Source organism: Chanodichthys erythropterus, chromosome 3 (genome assembly GCF_024489055.1).
Source record: "Chanodichthys erythropterus isolate Z2021 chromosome 3, ASM2448905v1, whole genome shotgun sequence".
NCBI lineage: Eukaryota > Metazoa > Chordata > Actinopteri > Cypriniformes > Xenocyprididae > Chanodichthys > Chanodichthys erythropterus.
The window spans coordinates 15252478-15273465 of record NC_090223.1 but is presented as its reverse complement, the minus strand read 5'-3'; the positions used below and the strand labels follow the sequence as shown (position 1 = coordinate 15273465).

At 36.8% G+C, this 20988-nt stretch overlaps 2 protein-coding genes and 1 long non-coding RNA gene across 6 annotated transcripts in view; 2 read left to right on the top strand and 1 right to left on the bottom strand.

The window, feature by feature from the left end:
* The window catches only part of LOC137017163 (E3 ubiquitin-protein ligase TRIM47-like), a 23356-nt gene extending 11157 nt beyond the window's left edge, over positions 1–12199 (top strand). For 2 of the 4 annotated variants that reach the window (XM_067381142.1, XM_067381141.1), the window contains exons 3-7: positions 3405–3500; positions 3592–3825; positions 3911–4061; positions 4134–4193; positions 7763–11626. In XM_067381142.1, coding sequence (XP_067237243.1) covers positions 3405–3500; positions 3592–3825; positions 3911–4061; positions 4134–4193; positions 7763–8301 — 1080 coding nt within the window. In that variant the 3' untranslated portion in view covers positions 8302–11626. Of the gene's footprint in view, positions 1–3404; positions 3501–3591; positions 3826–3910; positions 4062–4133; positions 4194–7762; positions 11627–12178 lie in introns of those variants that run through there. The other 2 variants (XM_067381144.1, XM_067381143.1) reach the window with 2 other exon arrangements.
* rangap1a (RAN GTPase activating protein 1a) lies at positions 11763–20988 on the bottom strand. The gene is made up of 16 exons (XM_067381140.1): positions 20790–20988; positions 19839–19961; positions 19634–19761; positions 17883–17942; positions 17543–17722; positions 17034–17168; positions 16724–16882; positions 15293–15406; positions 15075–15174; positions 13666–13750; positions 13349–13481; positions 13137–13253; positions 12806–12911; positions 12635–12723; positions 12051–12172; positions 11763–11937 (listed from the first exon to the last, which is right to left on the bottom strand). Exons 2-16 carry the CDS (start codon positions 19948–19950, stop codon positions 11856–11858), a joined length of 1722 nt encoding a protein of 573 aa, XP_067237241.1. The 5' UTR covers positions 19951–19961; positions 20790–20988; the 3' UTR covers positions 11763–11855.
* Positions 13147–15212, top strand: LOC137017168 (uncharacterized). The gene is made up of 3 exons (XR_010894566.1): positions 13147–13271; positions 13465–13582; positions 15082–15212. It is a non-coding gene; the product is annotated as an uncharacterized lncRNA (long non-coding RNA).

Below are 20988 nucleotides of genomic sequence, written 5' to 3'. Positions count from 1 at the left end.
TGAAATGAGCTGTGAAGGAGGGGGGTTGTTCTTACGCATGCGCTCATTTAAAAAACTCAGTAACAGTCTTTGGATTCTCAGTCGACGAAAAAATCCTCTCTATCACCTTTAAGTGTCTAATTAACTCTAACACTGCTTCTGTGTTAGTTTTAACACCCTGCTGGTGGTTCCCATATGAACACAGAGCAGTGTTAATTTAACAGGGAATTTACTGTGCAGGCTTGCCCCTGCGAGAAATGAATCTCATCTGGGTGATTAGAAAGGAATTTGTGTCTAGACTGGTCAAGACTCTTTTTGTTGTGGCAACCTATTTTGACTAAGAAGGGGCCAAAGCAGTCCCCTCTAATAGAAAAACAATGCAGATCACTGCAAGCAGAGATGGGTAGGAGGTAGATCTGCCATCCAAGGAAGATCTGGATGGGCTCACCAACTCTGATACTCCAGACAAGCATGTTGCTCTTTCCAAACAGCTTCATGACTCCAAAGTATCCAGTACTTACTTGTATGTCAGTGTGTCTGATCTACACCTCCAGCGTAATCTGAGAGCAGATTCCTATGGGTCCCCTAGACTTTGGTTGAGCCACTGGTCACTATTTTGTGACAGTATTTCTGGGGGAAGGTACCTTATGACATCTGGGATATTACTTGCCCATTGCCTTAATTCAAAGCTTCCACTAGCCAGTAGCTCTCTCAACTTGTTGACCGCTGCTTTGGCTGCTTCAAGGGAAGAGAAGCTCTGGAGCCAATAGTCCACATAAAAGTGTCTTTTTACAGCGTCACACACATCATCTCCTCTCTCTGCATGTCATGCCACAGGAACTGTAAGAGTGATCTGTCCTCAGGGAGTAGCCTCACCTGATGAAACATACCTTTAATGTCACTGCTGAAAGCTGTGTAATATTCTATCGCAGCAGGACACTTAGCAAAGAAGAGCTTAAATTGGGACCAGGCAGGAGCAGTTCATTCAGATTGTTTCCTTGATGAGTAAAGGAACAATTTAACACAATTCTGTTTTTCTCATTGTGAGTCACCATTTGATGCAGGATGAACCTCTAAAAGACTCTGGCAGACAAAGTGGGCATGGGCTGCATCCTTAGTTAAGGTGTGGCATATCGCTGTACTCCATTTATGTTCACCCGGACTGTCTTTGTTTGCAAGAGCTCCATTGCAGTCTGATCCTGTCGAGACCTGGTCACCAACTTTTGATTCTTGTATGAAAGATGTTGAGCTACCAAAGGTTTTTCACATTGTGATGCAGCTCAGCTAATGGGTAGATTGTTGCCATGAACAAGCATGCCTGGGTTCCATTTTGCAGTGGTAAGCACTTGAAGTGGTAGGGCCTTGAAGTGTCCAGCCAAGTCTTGTATTTAGCACCATGGTGGTCCTAACCTTACTGGCTGGACTGGGGTTAATAAGTGCAGAACGTCTAAATATTTAGAAATAATCTAAGTAAAGAATGTCAGTGGAGTTCACAAATCCACAAATTGTTTCAGCACTGGGTTTCTCCCCTTTGGACTGTTCTTCTGTTTTGGTGTTTACATTACGAAGAGCATTCAGATGCTTGCCTTTGCAGGTGCCACAGATGAACCTTAGATGGCACTGTGCTGCTTGGTGGCTGTGGCCACATCTCCAACAGTGACCGTTGTTTGTCACCCACTGTTTCTTCTGCTGTTTAGTGAGATGAGAGAAGTTAAAATAGTCACCAAGATTGTGCAGGTTATTAGTAAGGACAGTACAGTCTGGACTTCTCAGGTAACTGTGAAGGGGGCATTGTTGCAGAAGGTGCTTTGGAAATAGTAGTTTGGGTAGAGCCCAAGAGCACAGTCATTGCCTGTTTCCTCCTTTACCATCTTTCCTGTGGTCTCTTTGCCATTTAGCTGCCTTTTTGTTAGTCTCTATCCGATCAAATGCATCACCACCTTCCTGGATTTGTAGCTCATACTCCAACCACTCTGCAAAGTCCAAAAGGTAGGGAACTCGTCTCTTTAATTGATGAAGGTATCGCCTAAAGTTGGCTCTGATGTCCTGGGGAAATGTACTGCTTTGCACTGAAGTTCAGTGAGTCCTTCCTCCTTTAGCGGTTTTCTAGCATTCCAACCAGTGCCCTAACTCTCAGTACAAATTTACAGAATCCCGATTGGATAGTGAGTCCCTCCATCAACTCTGCAATTCTACGCAAGGCCAGTTAGTGAGGCTGGTCATAGTGCTGAATGAGAGAGGCCATGGTGTCTGAGTAAGGGTACAGAGAGTTGTATGAGTCCGCAATTAAAAGGGTTTCTTCAAATTTGAGATGGTCTAGCAGAATTTGGTATTTGAACCTTTTGGTTGCATCTGGGGGAGGATATTCTCTAAGGATATTCGTAGTCTTTCAGATTCTCTGGGGTCATCAAACATGAAGTCTGGGATTGAAGGCTTGGGACCCCTATACGATTTCTTCTGGTTACATGGTTGTGCATCAGTGAAGCTGTTCTCTCTGAGGTGGCAATGGACGGACAACAGTAATACTAGGATTTGACCATGACTCTAACCATCCTGTGTCATCATCAGGCTGTTGATATTTTGGTGTGGATGGGGAAGATGACCCCTTAAGTTCTAGTTTGAGAATGCGTTCCTTTAGCTCCTCAAGGACATCTATGACTCTGTGATCAGGATTGGGGTGTTTTGGTCTCTCATCTAATGTCACTGGGGGAGGTAGTGGTGCCCAGTCTTCCTCCTCTTATTCAATAGCTGATTGATGGACAGACTGAGGTACAGTTACAGCTTGATGCTTCTTTCTGACACTGGGAGAATGTTCATGTACTAATTGTAGAGAATGATGAGGTGACAAAGCATCACTCTTGTCCATTCAACGTTGCATATTCAACACAGTGTGGTGTAACCTCCTGTTATCCTCTTGTAGCTGCTAAAGAACTTTTCAAATGGGCAGGGTATGCTGGGATGTTGTCGGGGTGCTTTCATAGAGGGGAACAACAGGAAACGCTGCCTGCAAAGTCATTGCCTGATAGGGCAGCGAGGCAACAAGTCAGCTGCCTAAGTTTTCGGATGCAACCCTGATTTCCTTCTGCCTGTCGCTTCACTACACACTAAAATGACTTCCGCATAAGAACAGTCAGGCAGTCATATGATAATAAATGTCTTTTAGCGCCCTCTGCTGAACTTGCACTTTCCTTTTCAACACTTTTCAAGGCAAAAGTAATTAAATTACAGTAATTAATTACTTAGTAATGAATTACACCCAACACTGTTCACAATATTGCTGTTTTTACTAAATTTTTGATCAAATAAATGCAGTCTTAGTGAGCATGAAATACTTCTTTCAAAAACTTATAAAAAATCTAACTGACTCCAATCTTTTGATTTATTTATTTTTGGTGTTGCTTTAATCATAGTTTTATTTTCTGCAGAGACATTTTGAGGAGAAACAGAGAAACATCCAGCTGAGAATCCAGCAGAGAGAGAAAGATCTTCAGCAGCTGAGAGAGGCTGTGGCGTCTCATAAGGTGAGTTTGAGTCTCAGTTTGGACTTTCCTCCAGTGCTGGAGCTCTTCTAGTCCCACTGAAGTCACTGTGTGATTGTGATGTGTGTAACAGCGCTCTGCACAGACCGCAGTGGAGGACAGTGAGAGGATCTTCACTGAGCTCATCCGCTCCATTGAGAGACGTCGCTCTGAGGTGATTCAGCTGATCAGAGATCAGGAACGAGCTGCAGTGAGTCGAGCTGAAGAACGACTGGAGCGACTGGAGCAGGAGATCGATGATCTGAGGAGGAGAGACGCTGAGCTGAAGCAGCTTTCACAAACACAGGATCATGTTCATTTTCTCCAGGTAACACAGATCTTCTCAAAAACTCAGGACTTTAACAAGCTTCTGGAATTACAGGGAGTTTGCGTTTTTGTCTTTGTGTCTGTAGAGTTTGTCGTCTGTCTTTCTCTCTGGATCCATAGATGGCTTCAGTATCAGTTCTCATCTGTCTTTTGACAACATAGTGAAATCCATCTCTCAACTCACAGATAAACTGCAGCAGTTCTACAGTGAGGAGATAGAAAAGACATGTAGAATAGGTAAAGGCAATTTTCAGAAATGTATATTATATTCTTCATGAGAATTAAACTGCAGATGTTTTTCTACCATAGTGAAATCCATCCAGGTCATTGGTGCTCCTGAATATCAGACCAGAGAGGATTTCCTAATGTGTAAGTTATTATGAAAATGAGTTTGACTATTTTTCAGTAAGTTAATTGCCTTTTTACTTTGTGTGTAACATGGGCTTCAGAAAAACAAATTATAAAATCAATAATAAAAATAAACCATTTTCATTATTAATTATTTGAATGACTGAAAATTAATGTCATCAAGATGGAGAGAAAAATGTAGAGCGAGTGCAATAATTTTTACTTAAACTATTCATTTTCATGGAAAATGTGTTGATGGACATAAATAAACAGGTTTTGAACCTACTATTTATTGTACCATGTTCATTTTCATGGAAAATTGTTGATGGACATAAATAGGTTTTGAACCTACTATTTATTGTACCATATTTGATGCTTGTAACACAAGTACATTTATTTTATCATGAATAGATATTTTTAAATGGGGTTGCTTTTACCCTGCAGGAAGAATAAATAACACCAACACATTTCTATGCATATAGGTGATAACATACTATGTTACCTGTTAAATAATTACTTTATTTTTACACACTATATTATGGAAGTAAGATAATGCCAAATGTTTTTGAAATAAAAAGCTTGTTGAATTGCACTATTTGAAAAAAATATGCATTACATTAGCTGTGCTTGCATTTAGATGCACTGTATTTTTAAGGCTTGCATGTTTATGGGATGAAATTCAACACAATCGTATATTTAAGCTGTGAATATTTCAATTAAAAATATTTCACACACATTTTCATTATTAAAAATTCAATAATTCATATTCACCTTTCAAATTTCACTTCCAAAATATTCATTCTGTTTAAAAATACAACCTATAAAATTCGACTAGCAATTTTCAGTCCATTTTATTTCGCTTTACAAATTCGCTCCCACAAATTCAGTGGTTCAAATTCGGCAGAAAATTCAACATTTCACATCCGGGAACTGCAGGAAGAGCAGTAGAGTGCCGATGCATCATCTCTATCTGCTGTTAGTCTGCTTCACCAGCAGGTGCCGCTAGCGGCTGTTTACAAAGACGAGCAACGGCTAGTAAGTCATCATTCATTCATAAAAACGGATTTACAGAATTAGAGCAAGCATAAGTGAATATGTGATGATTATCAGGGCCAGTATAAATGCAGAAAAGCTGATAAAGACACAAAAACTGCATTTATGTTTAATTCAGTGTATTTACGCTTACTTTCCCAGTGTAGCTACAGCTTTCTGTACAGTGAACAAGATAACGTTATTGCCCGATGCTGGTGTACAGATCAAACGTTAAATCTGAGATAGACATATATTTCTCTCTGTTGTTTAGTTTCCTTAACTTTATATCGCGGCGCTGTGTTGTAATACTAGGGCTTCCCTCATCCGTCATAGGATTGCCCTGCCATCAGGACATATAAAACTCTTAACACAGCTTAATGGACTCGTACAGTGATATAAAAGACCAAACTCGCACCTCATTTGTGATGTAGGTTAGACTATATAGGCTCCAAGAAAGCAGATACTGGCATAAAGTTGATTTGACGCTGAACGTTTGATTATGATACTCGCAAATTTAGGGACCGTCTCTAAAGTTACGACATTCTGTATTCACGTTTCTACCTTCAATTGCATTTAAAGAGAATGACTTAGTCACAAAACCAACTGTAAATTGTTCATCTAGCTGTCAGGTATAATGCAAACCTTTTAGATTTTTGATGTTTATTATAATAAAAGGTAACACTTTATATTAAATAGTTGATATGAACGAACAATGAACTGCACTTCTACAGCACTTACTAATCTTTGTTAATGTTAATTCCAGCATTTACTAATACATTACTAAAATCAAGAGTTGTATTTGTCAACTTTAGTTAATGCACAGTGAAGTAACATGAACAATGAACTGCTGTATTTTTATTAACGTTAACAAAGATTAACAAATACAACAACAAATGTGTTGCTCATGGATAGTTCACATTAGTTAATACATTATGAACCTTACTGTAAAGTGGTTCCAAATAAAGTGTCAAGTAATATGTAAAGATTGCTATGTATTTCACTACTGTATTGGATTATACAAAAAATTGCCATAACTTAAAGCTCAATAGCATATGATGAGAATGATTTAGTCACCAAAACTACCTGTGAAGTGTTCATCTATAGGTGCCAGGTCAAAGAGTGATGCACCCTTCTCTCTCTCTCTCTCTCTCTCTCTCTCTCTCTCTCACACACACACACACACACATATTCAAACACACTCAACTCAAAGTACATGCACATATACTTTTTCTTTTTTTTACACATTCATCACACAATTAGTTCTACTTAGTTAATTTTATTTCTAAATTTTATTTAAAATTTGTATAAGCAGGATAATCTATGATCAGGTAAAATAAAAAATGAACAAAGTAAAAAAAAAATTGTGTGATGAACGTGTAAAAAAAAAAGAAAAAAGAAATAGTATATATGCATGTACTTTGAGTGGGGTGTGTTTGAATATGTATATGTGCATGTGTGTCTACAAGAGTTTGGTAGAAGGTAGAAACGTGAATACAGAATGTCGTAACTTTAGAGACGGTCCCTAAATTTGCGAATATCATAATCAAACGTTCAGCGTCAAATCAACTTTATGCCAGTATCTGCTTTCTTGGAGCCTATATAGTCTAACCTACATCACAAATGAGGTGCGAGTTTGGTCTTTTATATCACTGTACGAGTCCATTAAGCTGTGTTAAGAGTTTTATATGTCCTGATGGCAGGGCAATCCTATGACGGATGAGGGAAGCCCTAGTATTACAACACAGTGCCTCGATATAAAGTTAAGGAAACTAAACAACAGAGAGAAATATATGTCTATCTCAGATTTAACGTTTGATCTGTACACCAGCATCGGGCAATAACGTTATCTTGTTCACTGTACAGAAAGCTGTAGCTACACTGGGAAAGTAAGCGTAAATACACTGAATTAAACATAAATGCAGCTTTTGTGTCTTTATCAGCTTTTCTGCATTTATACTGGCCCTGATAATCATCACATATTCACTTATGCTTGCTCTAATTCTGTAAATCCGTTTTTATGAATGAATGATGATTTACTAGCGTTGCTTTGGTCTTCCTAAACAGCCGCTAGCGGCACCTGCTGGTGAAGCAGACTAACAGCAGATAGAGATGATGCATCGGCACTCTACTGCTCTTCCTGCAGTTCCCGGATGTGAAATGTTGAATTTTCTGCCGAATTTGAACCACTGAATTTGTGGAAGCGAATTTGTAAAGCGAAATAAAATGGACTGAAAATTGCTAGTTGAATTTTATAGGTTGTATTTTTAAACAGAATAAATATCTTGGAAGTGAAATTTGAAATGTGAATATGAATTATTGAATTTTTAATAATGAAAATGTGTGTGAAATATTTTTAATTGAAATATTCACAGCTTAAATATACGACCATGTTGAATTTCATCCCATAAAAATGCAAGCCTTAAAAATACAGTGCATCTAAATGCAAGTACAGCTAATGCAGTGCATATTTGTTTTCAGTTAGAGCAATTCAACAAGCTTTTTATTTCAAAAACATTTGGCATTAATTTACTTCCATACTATATTTTTATCTCTACCAGATTCCCGTCTGTTGACTCTGGATCTGAACACAGTGCATTATTGGCTCAGTCTGTCTGAGGGAAACACTGTGATCACTGTTGCTGACACATTTCAGCCATATCCTGATCATCCAGCCAGATTTGATTATTGGATGGAGGCATTGTGCAGAGAGAGTGTGACTAGATGCTGTTACTGGGAGGTGGAGTGGAGTGGAGATGGAAGATTAGGAGTGGTTATAGGAGTGACGTATAAGAGCATCAGCAGGAAGGGAAATGGTCCTGAAAGTATAGCTGGGTTTAATGATCAGTCCTGGAGTTTGTACTGCACTCCCACTTTCTGCTCATTCTGTCACAATAACATTGAAACTGTCCTTCCTGTAGTGTCCAGCAGTAGAATAGGAGTGTATGTGGATCACAGAGCAGGGATTTTGTCCTTCTACAGCATCTCAGACACAATGAGCCTCATCCACAGAGTCCAGACCAAATTCACTCAGCCGCTCTATGCTGTGTTTGGATTAGATAGACACTCAAGGGTGAAACTGTGTCGTCTGAAAAATTAAATCGTATAGAGGTCCTACCGATTATTTTGTCACATCCACTACTGAACCCATTGAAAATCTGTATTTCTGTATTGACTCTTCATCAAATGTGTTCTTATCTTAATTTAAAGGTGCAATATGTAAGAATTTTGCAGTAAAATATCCAAAAACCACTAGGGTAGTGTTATATATTTTGTTCACTTGAGCACTTAAATATTCCAAATGTTTCCAACTATTTGTAAATCGTGAGAAAATTTCAATTTTAACCAAGGCTCCAGGACGTGTGAGGAGTTGCCTGTCAATTGCATCATTCCCGCGTTATCCTCAGTTTCTGGTTTTATTTTGTAGAAACCATGGAAACACCAAAGATGCTTTAATATTTACATGTTTTAATAGACAAAGGGAACAACTGTTTTGATATATTTATAGACAGAAAACTAATTAGTTATATAGCTCAACACGTTTAGTCTTACTGTTTAAATCAATTTTCTTGATTTTTTGCGAGTAGCATGCTTTACTATGGCTCAGAGAAAAACAGTAGCTAACATAGCATAATCAGATGCAGCTTTATTTTTAGTAACAATAATACAGCATTTTCTCCATCATACAATATGTTTTAAAATGAATTGCATGCCATTTATCAACACAAGCCATCATCATTTAAGATGATATTCTAAAATCTTACTGCAGTGTGTCTCAAACAAGTGTCTCACAGCAGCCGCCGAGCGAACGCACAGAGTAACGTTATAACATCATTTTCAACACTCTCAAATGTCTCTAATATGATAAACAGAGCTGTGTTACCTCATACTCATGACCGGAAAAGCGGAAGCAGCAAATATTACATATTGCACCTTTAACTTACAAGTGTAGACGAACACAACACAATCTGACTACTACTCTAATAACACAAACTATAGTTTTCAATTTTTTTATTGAATAAATTGTAATAGTAAGCCTACATAGAACTAATTTTTAATGTGATTAGTTTCATCCTAGATTGACTAATACAATATGAGTCTTTATGTCAGTGAATAAATACATAGATCTGTTCGTGTCTGGAGGTTGAACTTTTGTTAAGTGTGTCAGAAGTCCTCAGGTTTGGGGTTCTAATCCTCCCTAGTACATTTTTTTTGTTTTGTTTTTGTTTTTTTTCTCATAAAAAGATGTTCATTAGTGATTGTATATTAGGAGCAGGGACACATTTGTGTGCATTTTGTTGTGATTTCACCAAAACGAATTGAGTCACATGATTTCATTACAGCCCCAGACTGCCTCTTATTTACCACAAACAATTAATATGCTGGTTGTTGGTAAATTGCTTCGATGACAGTTTCATATTAAAAATTGAGTTTAGGCTGTTTTCAAGCACGTTACTTCTTTTGTCTATCAGCTTCCAGTTTCTGTCAGTCGAGTCAAATATATTTCACAATGATAAAATTGAGTGTAACCTGCTTGTTTACTATTATTATTTTATTTAATGCTTCTGAGCAACATTGATGAACTGTATAGGACCAGTCTTTGGTCACGTTTGTCCCTGCTATATGTTTTATACGGTTTTGTCGTGTGTAAAAAAAATAAAAAATAAAATTGAGAATTAGCATTAGCACACGCGTTATTAGCTCGCACATTCTGAACTATTATCAAAAGTACTTTTCATGTTGGGTTAATTAATATAATACATTTTAGTTGTTTGGTGCAAATAAAACACTGCAACACAATTAGTTAAGTTGGCTTGAAAAAGCCAACATATTGTTATGCTATTTTCTTCTGAGACTAAAATTTGCAACTCTAACTTCTCCTAGAGCTTTAACTCCACAAACTCCAAACTGTTCTGACTTAGTGTGCTATATCTTTTCTAACTGATCCGACTTACGGTTTTCCTAAAAATGACTGTTAAAGCTCGGAAAAATCCCATTGACTTTCATTGACGGAATGTTCAAATGAGCCAAGACTTTCAAATTCCAACTGTCAAAATTCAAATTTAAACTACGGAAGCCCATTAGACTCAAAAACTCAATTAGACTCAAGTGCCATTCTATGTACTACTTCTAATCCATTGAAACTCATTCAAACTCATCTATCTATCCATCAAACTAAATCTATCTATCTATCTCATAGTGACCACCCAGAACAGCCTAGCAACCGCCCAGCAACCACACACATCACCCTGTCAACATCCTAGCAACCAACCAGAGTACCCTAGCAACCGCATAGCAACACCATAGCAACCACCCAGAGTACCTTAGCAACCGCCTAGCAACCACACACATCACCCTGTCAACATCCTAGCAACCAACCAGAGTAGTCTAGAAACCGCATAGCAACACCATAGCAACCACCACGAGTACCCTAGCAACTGCATAGCAACACCCTAGCAACCACCCAGAGTACCATAGCAACCACATAGCAACCACCATGAGTACCTTAGCAACCACATAGCAACACCATAGCAACCACCCCGAGTACCCTAGCACCCGCATAGCAACACCTTAGCAACCACCCCGAGCACCCTAGCAACCGCATAGCAACCACCCAGAGTACCCTAGCACCCGCATAGCAACACCTTAGCAACCACCCAGAGTACCCTAGCAACCGCATAGCAACACCCTAGCAACCACCCCGAGTACCCTAGCAACCGCACAGCAACACCATAGCAACCACCCCGAGTACCTTAGCAACTGCATAGCAACACCCTAGCAACCACCCCGAGTACCCTAGCAACTGCATAGCAACACCATAGCAACCACCCTGAGTACTCTAGCAACCACCTCAAATACCCTAGCAACCGCATAGCAACACCTTATCTATCTATCAAACTAAATCAATCAATCTGTCTATCTACTAAACTGAAAATTTCAAACTGAAAACGTTTAAAAACTGCTTCAAACTTTCTGGACCGGCTTTTTCAAGCCAACTTAAAGTTTGTCTTGACGAACTTTTTTATCTAGTTAGGTTTTACTATGTGATTTGGATTCATAAAAGAATAGAGTAATGTAAAAGAAAACCAATACTGACTTCTGGTCTTCTCTACAGCTCAGATTTCCGGTTTCACCATCAGAAGACACTATATCAGATATGTATCAAACACAATGGATTTCCTTTTATTAATAAAACAACCAATAATTAGCGCTTTTCCACACAGCACGCCTCTTCAATCAGAACCGTCACAGAAATGCGCGTACGCGCCTCTTTTAAAAGTTAACGGTCAGAAGTACTATTTCAAGTAAATTATTAATTGAATAAATGTTATAAATGGAACGAAAAAATGTGTTAATATGTAATAAAAAAGGAAAGATGCTGCTTCAACTGAGGTAAGAAATGAACATGCTTCGAAGCTAGCAGAACCATGAATTAAAAGAAAAAATCATAGACAATTTCTTTTTAGTAGGCTACAATGTGATTTTTCACAGCAGATTTTAAGTTTTACCCTTCAAATCCTGTTACTGTACATTTATTTATTATTGAAGGAAGACAACAGGTGATGTTTCAAGACATGTTAGTTTATTATTAACAATCACATGGAACTCATTTAAGCAGATGTTTGTGTTTTAAAACTGTATGTGTATGTGTGTTCAGCTCTCAGGTGTGAGTTTCTGCAGGGTGAATTTCAGGCGGTCTCGAGCACTACTGCACACCTCCAGCGATTTATTCTGCCTTCATATATAAAAATAAATCAAACACACAGACAAAGAGAAGATTCAGTCACCACATACAATTAATAACAAAAGCAACTGTTTACCTTCATAAACATTTGTTTGTCGAGTTACCTGGTCATGAAAGCATTGAGGACAGTGATGTGTTCTCGGGGGAAATAACTCTGTTTTACTGCATGTTCCAAACACTGTAGGTGACCTGGGACCACCTTCACCGGCTTTAACTTGTCTTCACTCTACAGAGAAAGAGAGAAATACCTGAACATCAAAAACATGCTCTCCACCATCAGCTCGAACGGTTCTTAGTCATGGTGAGCAACGAAACCAGGTCCATTTCTAACAGGACAGGGGTTTTCAAACTGGGGTCTGGGTTTTTTTAGACATTTATATTGAGAAAGGGTGTAGTTTGCAATGGGATCATCATATTTGAAGGACCTTGGCATCAAACAGTTTGAAACCCCTGAATTAGAACATGGTTCGGTACAATTGTAAAAAGCCAAAACTAGTATAGAAATATATGGACTAATATAGAAATGCATGGTAATCATGCTAAAATGTCAAAGTCAACATAAAATGGCATTCATAACCTATTTTAGTTACCTGATATGACACATTTCCATGAGAAAGGGTACACATCAATAAAAAACTATATGTAAAATCTGTGCACAAACTAGTCTGAATGTGCTGGATGCTTTTACCTTCAACAGTCCAAGCATCACCAGTAACGATGATACAAAACTCAAACCCTGGAAAGTCGGAGTAAAGAAGGCTTTACTCAGCACTGCATCTGAAACACACAGACACAAGAATCAGTCGAACGTCACTCAGATCATTCAACAACCATGTGATGGATGTTCACGTCATCTCACCGATACTCTCCAGCACGGCTGATTTCACCTCTTCATCATCTTCCTTATACACAGAGGAGATTTTCAGAAATGCTTCAGCTGTCTTAGTCACATCCAACACATCCACCTGCAAAAGACACACAAACACACTCAACTCTAGTTCTGTTGCGATTATTACAGTCTGCTCTTTTTTGCTCCATAAATTCCGATTTTTCCAAATTTGGGTCACATTTTTAAACACTAAAACATGTTTTGCATGAACAGCCTCTATGATAATACTAGAAATGACCTGAGAGACAAGTTATATCTCAGAAGTGCATTATGTGAGCATGTGTTCAATGTAATATGTGACCTGCTGCTGGATGAGGGAGCTTCTCCGTTCACCGAGTCGCAGTAGTTTCTCTGGAGATGGAAAAGTCAGGAAAGACGAGACGTCTGGAGTACGAGGTGCTGAAGGCGGCGTTGAGAACTACACAAACATCCACAGGTACATGTTTATTTCATTTTTGTGTTTTTTATGTTGAATTCTACTTTAAACTGGATGCTTTAAAGATGTTATCAAACCTGATTTAATTCACTCTTTTCTTCATCTCCTTCTCCCTCCTCCTCTTCTTCTTCCTCCTCCTCCTCCACGTCTTCATCATCATCTTCTTCATCGTCCTCATCTTCATCTTCCTCAGGTTCTCCCTCGTCATCACTGTGTGTGTGGAAGTGTGGTGGAAGAAAGAAATTATGGGTGGACTTGTTTCAAATGCACATGAACACAGAAGACCGCAAACAAATGCTCTTGTAAATCAGGTAAAGGTATTTTTTCACATTAAGATAAATGGAACTTGGAATGTGTTTTGTACGAGTGATTTTGTTTAGTGTGTGTTTGATACCTCAGAGAGCCCAGTTTGTCTCCCATGTTCATGCTCTCCATCACCTCTCTAAGATTGTCACATCCTTCCTCACCCAGACTGTTCCCTAAAGACAAACACATTGATTATGAGGATTAGTCTATGAGTATTACTGCAGTGTGTCATTTTTAATGACACAAATGTTTTTCGCTCATGTAGTCATCTAACCAGTGTTATCACTAAGATACTATTATAATTTTTGTAACATTTCCAATGTTATTTTTAAGTTAGCTCGAGAAAGCCAACTTACTGAAATGCAATTTAAACTTATAGTTATTATTCTTCTGACTCTAAATCCTCGTACAGCTTTGAAGCTAGAACCACCATACCTTTAATAACGAATCCGATTTAACATCTATCTTAGCTAGCTTTAAAACTACTAAGATAAAAAAAAAATAATAATAAAAAAAAAAAAAAAAAAAAAATTCACAAACTGAAAACCATCAAAATTCAAGCTTTTAAAACATTTCTGGTCAGGCTTTCTCAAGCCAACTTCAAAGATTATCTTGACAAACTTTTCTATCTATCTATCTATCTATCTATCTATCTATCTATCTATCTATCTATCTATCTATCTATCTATCTATCTATCTATCTATCTATCTATCTATCTATCTATCTATCTATCTGTCTGTCTGTCTGTCTGTCTGTCTGTCTGTCTGTCTGTCTGTCTGTCTATCTATCTGTCTATCTATCTATCTATCTGTCTATTCCATTTTAAATGTTAAGGTTTCAGTAATTTTGTTGTGCTTTTGTAACTATTGTTTATTCTCTTTTTTAAATGTCAATATAGCTTTTAGTCATTTTTATTTCACTTTTAGTTGTAGATATTTTAGCATATAGTATTTTTATGTTTTCCATTTTCATTTTTTAATTATTTTTTTAGTAATTTTGTTGTTTTTGTCATTTTTCATCTTGTCACTTATTTAATATTTGTATCTATTTTTATATAATGTATATGTTTTTTAGTCATTTTTATTTCACTTTTAGTATTAGTTATTTTAGAACATAAACTTGAACTAATTGTAAATAAGTTTGTTATATTGTTATTTGATAAGGGTTGTTTTCTTTTAATTTTTCAGTTATCGTTTATTTCAAGTAACGAAAATAGTTTTAGTTACATAATAACTGTGCATCTAACGGTTGGTTTATCACTGCAAATCACTGTTTGTTTCAACACATTAAGGAGAGAATTATGTATTAGGTGATGCACAAATACACAACTCTGACAGAAAACACATTTAATCGTAATTAAATCTTACATGAACACAACAAGTGGTTCTTAACCTGTTCACCATTGGTTTCAGAGGCCAAACTTGAATAATTAGTGCATATTTAATGATCACAGACTGTTGTTTTTTTCTGTTTAAGTGTGTTGTGTGTGTTTGTACCATTTAGGTCGAGTTTTTCCAGCTGATCTTTGTGCTGGACAGATCGGGCCACTTCCAGAGCAGCTTCCTCTGTGATTTCACCAAAAGACAGATTCAGCTCCTAGTGAGAATGGGACAAGCATCTTTACTGATTTAGCTTTCATAATTTCTTCATTTTTAAGTCCTTTAGCTAAAGGTACATAACATAATTACTATTAATCAGCATTATCTGTCAGTACCTTGAGTATCGGCAGTCCTTCTTTCAGAGTCTCTGCTATGGCACTGGCTCCTTCAGACCGAACAAGACAGTCACCAAAATTGATCACTTGCACATTGCGCAGGTGTTTCAGTGCCTAACACCACACACAGAGAAACACCTTTGAGAATCATTGCTTTTTCATGCGGGTTATTTTATTTATTGCAATACATATCTTTAAAGAGTTTTTTCTCCACTTCAGCAGCACTAACATACACTAAACTTGACAGTTTTATTCATATCTATATTCTGAAGGTTTTTACTGAGGGGTTTGTTCATTTAACATTCAGCCTGATTTACAGAACAGTTTATTCCTAAAAACATGGTGAAAATGTATTTTTCATCTGTCTACAATATTTTCTGATTTATGTATTAATAAAAAGAGATATCCAAAATCCCCTCAGTAAAAACATTTACCTCTAATATGTCAACAAAATGAAACAAACATTTTGAACCTGGCTTTATCCAGTGTTCAGATTTATCTTCTGGAAATGTATGTAAATTAGTGCATTCTTAATTAGACAATGCCTCATTTGCTTATTTAAACCACATTTTAAAAAAAATGGTCTTAATGTACTGTGATTAATCAACTGAGGAAGTATGGTGAAATCTATTAAAGTTTTTAACCTGTGGTGTCAATACATCCACAAATTATTTAGCTGCCATTCAACAATTTAGATTTTTCAACATGAGTCATTTAGGTCAAATTTCAGAAACTTCCCTGGCTCAAATTTTTGATTTAAAAAAAATAATAATAATAATCTGTAGAATGAAACGTAAATAGTGATGAAAGCAAAAATATTAAATGTTAAATGTATATTTACTGAGTAATCCACTATTTTGTAGTGGGGGTTCAAAATGACAAATTTCACCTGAGATTTGGAGCCAATTTACTGGGCTGTAAAATGACTTTAGAAATATGACAGTGTCATTATTTTATTTTTTACACAGAGATTGATAGGTATATTAGTTGAATCTGTTGACTTGGGCAATCTTTGTTCCATTATATGCCAACGGTGACAGTTCAAAAAAGGTAAAAAAGCACTTTGTGCACTTTTTGCCTCAAGTTTGCATGCCTGTAGCTCAAGAAGTATTAAACATATCTTAATTTCCTTTTAGATTCTGGTTCTTAACAAACATTATTTTTGGTATCTTCATTTTAAAGGCCCTTGATGGTTCAATCTTCAATCTTGAAGATCTTAATAAGTAAATTGTACACATTTTCAGTGGTCAGAAACCAAATGGGGGTCACTTTGCAAACAGCTGATACTTTTTTGAAGAGGAAATCTGAAGAATAAATAATGTTGAAACTATATATCCTTCTAGATTCTCATTATTAATAAACTTTCCTTTTGAAATTTTCAAGGCCCTATATAGTTCAGATTTAATTTTAGTTCAGTGTTTTCCAGTGTACCTCTGCCATAGCGATCGCTCCTTTCTTGGTGAAAGTGTTGTCGTTGAGGTTGAGCACTCGCAGCTGTGGGTTGTGCTGCATAGCTGTGGCTAAAGCTGTGACTCCTGGGTAATTGATGCCATTCTGGGGCATGTGCACTTCCTCCAGACTGCCAATCAACTGAGAAGATAAAGCATTCATCAATGGACCATCGCAATGGACCAAATGACACCACGTAACTTACAGGTAGATTTTAAAAACTCCAAATAAATGAAAATCAAGAAAATGATTAATATTATAGTTGAGATTTAGTTCTCGTGTCATTCAGCACCTGAAAGGCCTGTGCCAGTGCTGTGGCTCCATCATTCTCCAGTCTGTTCCTGCCAGCAATGAATACCTTCAGCTGCAAGGGGGCGCCGAGCGCACTCGACTCTTTATGACACACCGTCAGAGCCGCTGCCAGGATCTACAGGAGCAGGTAACACCACATTACCACAGGAAAAAATGGCAATATAATAGAGCACAACAGTTCTATCCACTTTTTTTTTTTTTTTAAGCATCTTTGGTTACAGAACTATTTTCCCATTCATTTGTCACAATTCTCTGATTGGTGGATATTTTTCTGCAGAATCATGGGTAATGTAGTTTTTTCAGTAGGAATTCTACTGTTAAACACGACTATATTTTGATAAAAATACTATTGATTAACAACCTCATAGCTCACAGTAGGTCTGTCTTAACCCTCCTTAAGTTATCATATAAAATCAATTCCCCTATGGAGAAAATGAATGGAGTTTTTCCTTCTGAAACCCGACTGGCATCATCATAAACCCCGCCCACCTTTCCTCCTCCGATGCCCATTCCACAATTGTTCAGGCGCAGTTCCTGCAGCGAGTGGCAGGCGGCACTCTTGAGCAGCTTCTCGATGCCTTTCACACCATCGGGTCCAAATGCGTTATCGCTCAGATCCAGAACCTTCAGACGAGCTCCAGCCATGATTAACGCGTCACCCAAAGAAACCTGGAGAAACACACTTACTATTGTTAAACTCTTAGTTGTAGTCATGAGTCACAACTACTTGCTAGGAGCACATTGAGCATAATAAAGAGTTTTCAAAGGGTTTCACCTATAAAGGATGAATTGTGGTACCATAAAGAATAGTTAAATCATCAAATCTCACCAGTGCGGGAGGAATTTCAGCTCGCAGGCGGCCAGTAAACATGTCACTCCAGTGGCAGCACTAACATGACAGAAAAACAATGGAGATACAGGAGATTACTTTTGTTTCCTAATAATAGCTTGAAGTAAATAAACATTACAAAATAAAAATTTATATATTATTAATAATATATCATCTTGCTCTTGGCAGCTAATAATTCAATGCACAAAACACACTCTATTGATTTCCATCATTTAATTCCATCAATATAAATATTTCTTATTTTTTTCCCCATCTCATATTTTTCCATCATCGTGTCACATTTGGAGCTCTGTAACATTGTGATTGTCACAAATCTTATTTATTATTACTGCAAGTGAAAGTGTTATTTTAGTTTTTATGTAATATAATAAAACAATAGTGTGAGAATTAGCTTTTTTTAATGTTTTTATGTTTTTAGTTTTCATGTCAATTTTAGTTTCATGTTTTAGTAATACTGTTGTTTGCTTTGTAATTTTATTAATTAGTTTTGTAATATTTTTAATTTGGTTTATTTTCATTTCAGTTTTTGTTTGGTTTTAGTTTATCAAACTAAATTTATTTCAAGCTAATAACCTTAAGTGCTTTACCTTATTTCTATGGAAGCCCATTTTCGCCACATAAGAAAAAAAAATCATGCATAAATAGTCAAAATTTTGACATATTAAGTCAGCAGATGAAAAATCGAATCTATGACTTCAGAAGTCGAAATTATGACATAAGTCATAATTATGAAATGAAAAGTCGGAATTAATACTTCAAAAGTCAAAATTATGATATACTAAGTCAATTATGAGATGAAAGTCAAAATGAATACTTCAAAAGTCAAAATTATGACAGACAATGAGATGAAAGGTCAACATTATGGCAAACTAAGTCATAATTATGATTGGAAAAGTTGAAATTATGATGTCAAAAGTCGGAATTATGACTTAATAATACATACTTTCAAGTCATAATTTCAACATTTTATTTCAATTGCTTTTAAAGTTCAAATTTCGACTTTTAACGTCAATTCCACTTCTTATCTCATAATGACTTTTACATTCTTAATTTTGTCTTTATATCTCATAATTATAACTTTTAAAATCATAATTTTTAAGTCATCATTTCTTGAACTCCTATGTGGCGGAAATGGGCTTGAAATTATGACATACTAAGTATAATTATGAGATAAAGTCAAAGTTACGAAATACTTTTTAAGTTCTAATTTCAACTTTTCAAGTCCTAATTTTGACTTTTATACAAGATATCCACATTGTTGTGGTGTAAATGGGCTTCCATAAATTTTTAGTTTATTGCCCAGGCAACATTTCTATCTTTCGTTTAGCTTATAGACCCTCAACCCACTTTCAGGAACTTGGGTAAAGTTGGTTTTATATTCGCACATTCAGACTTCTGATAAATTCAGACTTTCCAATAAATGTGCAATAAATTAATGTTTGCGAATTTTAAGCAGCGACATGATATTGACAACCAACGATTGTCAACTTACAACATTTTTCACAGTCGATCAAAATAGGAAAGTATTGTTTTAATGGCATATTTACTTGTGAATGTCCACTGAATGTCCAATGTAGTGTGATTAACAAGGCTATTGAATACTGATGTCTGAATGTGCGAATATAAAACCAACTTTACCCAAGTCTTTCAGGTCATGCTCCACCAGTGAAGAATGACTGTTTTAGGATGGAGTTTAGTAAAAATGAAGGCCGCGAGCCTGATTTCAGCACCTGCAGGTCACTCTTCTTCTCCAAGGCTTTGGCGATGGTCTGTGCTGCCTCCACGCCGATGGTGTTTCCCTCCAGTCTGAGCGCACGCAGACCGTCAAACTCCTCGATCTCCTTCACCATCTCCTCCACTGCACACAAAACCAACATTATTCCTTCATAAAGACACCAGAAACAGATGTGAGATATTATGTGTGTTTGAGCTCACCAGACTGAGCGTTGTCCAGTTTGAGGCCCTGTCCTTTATAGCTGAGCTCTCCCTCGTTGACTTGAGTTTTCGCCAACGAGTCCGCGAGATTTGCCACGTCATCTGATGCCATCCTGACACCAACTGAAACCCACAGATAAACACATGAGAGTTTAAAGAGAGAAGAAACAGTTCAATTTGGGATTTTGTGCTATTTGGCTTTTCATAACATGTTGATTCAGACTAGTGGAAAGAAAACATTCAAAAATACACTTCTAAGTGTTTGTCTATTAGATTTCAATTACAATACACATCTTTAAAATTGTTTCCTCAAAATGAGTCAGAAATCTTACTCACACCAAACATTACAATTTTATTCCTATCTATATTCTGAAGGTTTTTACTGCTGGGTTTGTTCATGTATCATTTGCCTAATTTTATATAACATTTAATTCTGAAGTGATGAAAAGAGAAACCCCTTCTGTAAAACCCTTAACTCTAGTATTGTCAACAAAGTTAAACAATATTTATGCAATGTTCATTTCTGTTCTGGAAATGTATGGAAATTAGTGCATATTCAGCTTCATTTGAAATTTCAACATAACATTTCAGAAAACTTGTCATACAAAAATGACTGCAAATCTAAATGTATGGTGAAAATCTATTATAACATTTACCCTATTCATCAGCAGTGTCTTGCCTTAATTATTTGTATTATATAATATTAAATTGCATAGATTAATCCATTCCATATAAACCTATTTTACATGTTATAATGTTAATGTGTAACCGCTGTTGTTCACCCCTAAATGAATGTTTGTTGTCATTATGTATCTGTCTATATGAACATGCGTATTCAGATTCACACTGATACATGATCAACACACAAACACGTTTTAAGTGACTCAGCCTATTTACAACACACTCGTTCCCGGAACAAACTTAGTGTTTAAATATTATGTTTGTACTTACAAGTGATGTTTGAAATGATTTATTTGGCTTTAGATGTGGGCTATTTCTTTTACTCCCAATTTCTTCCTCCCGCTCGCGCTGATGACGCAAATAGTGTAGGCGCGCAGTGGTTCATGGGATTTGTAGTTCTATGCTTTTTGTCATTTGTCTGAGCTTTACTCTACTGCATGTGTTGAGTGAAAATCCCACACACCGACGA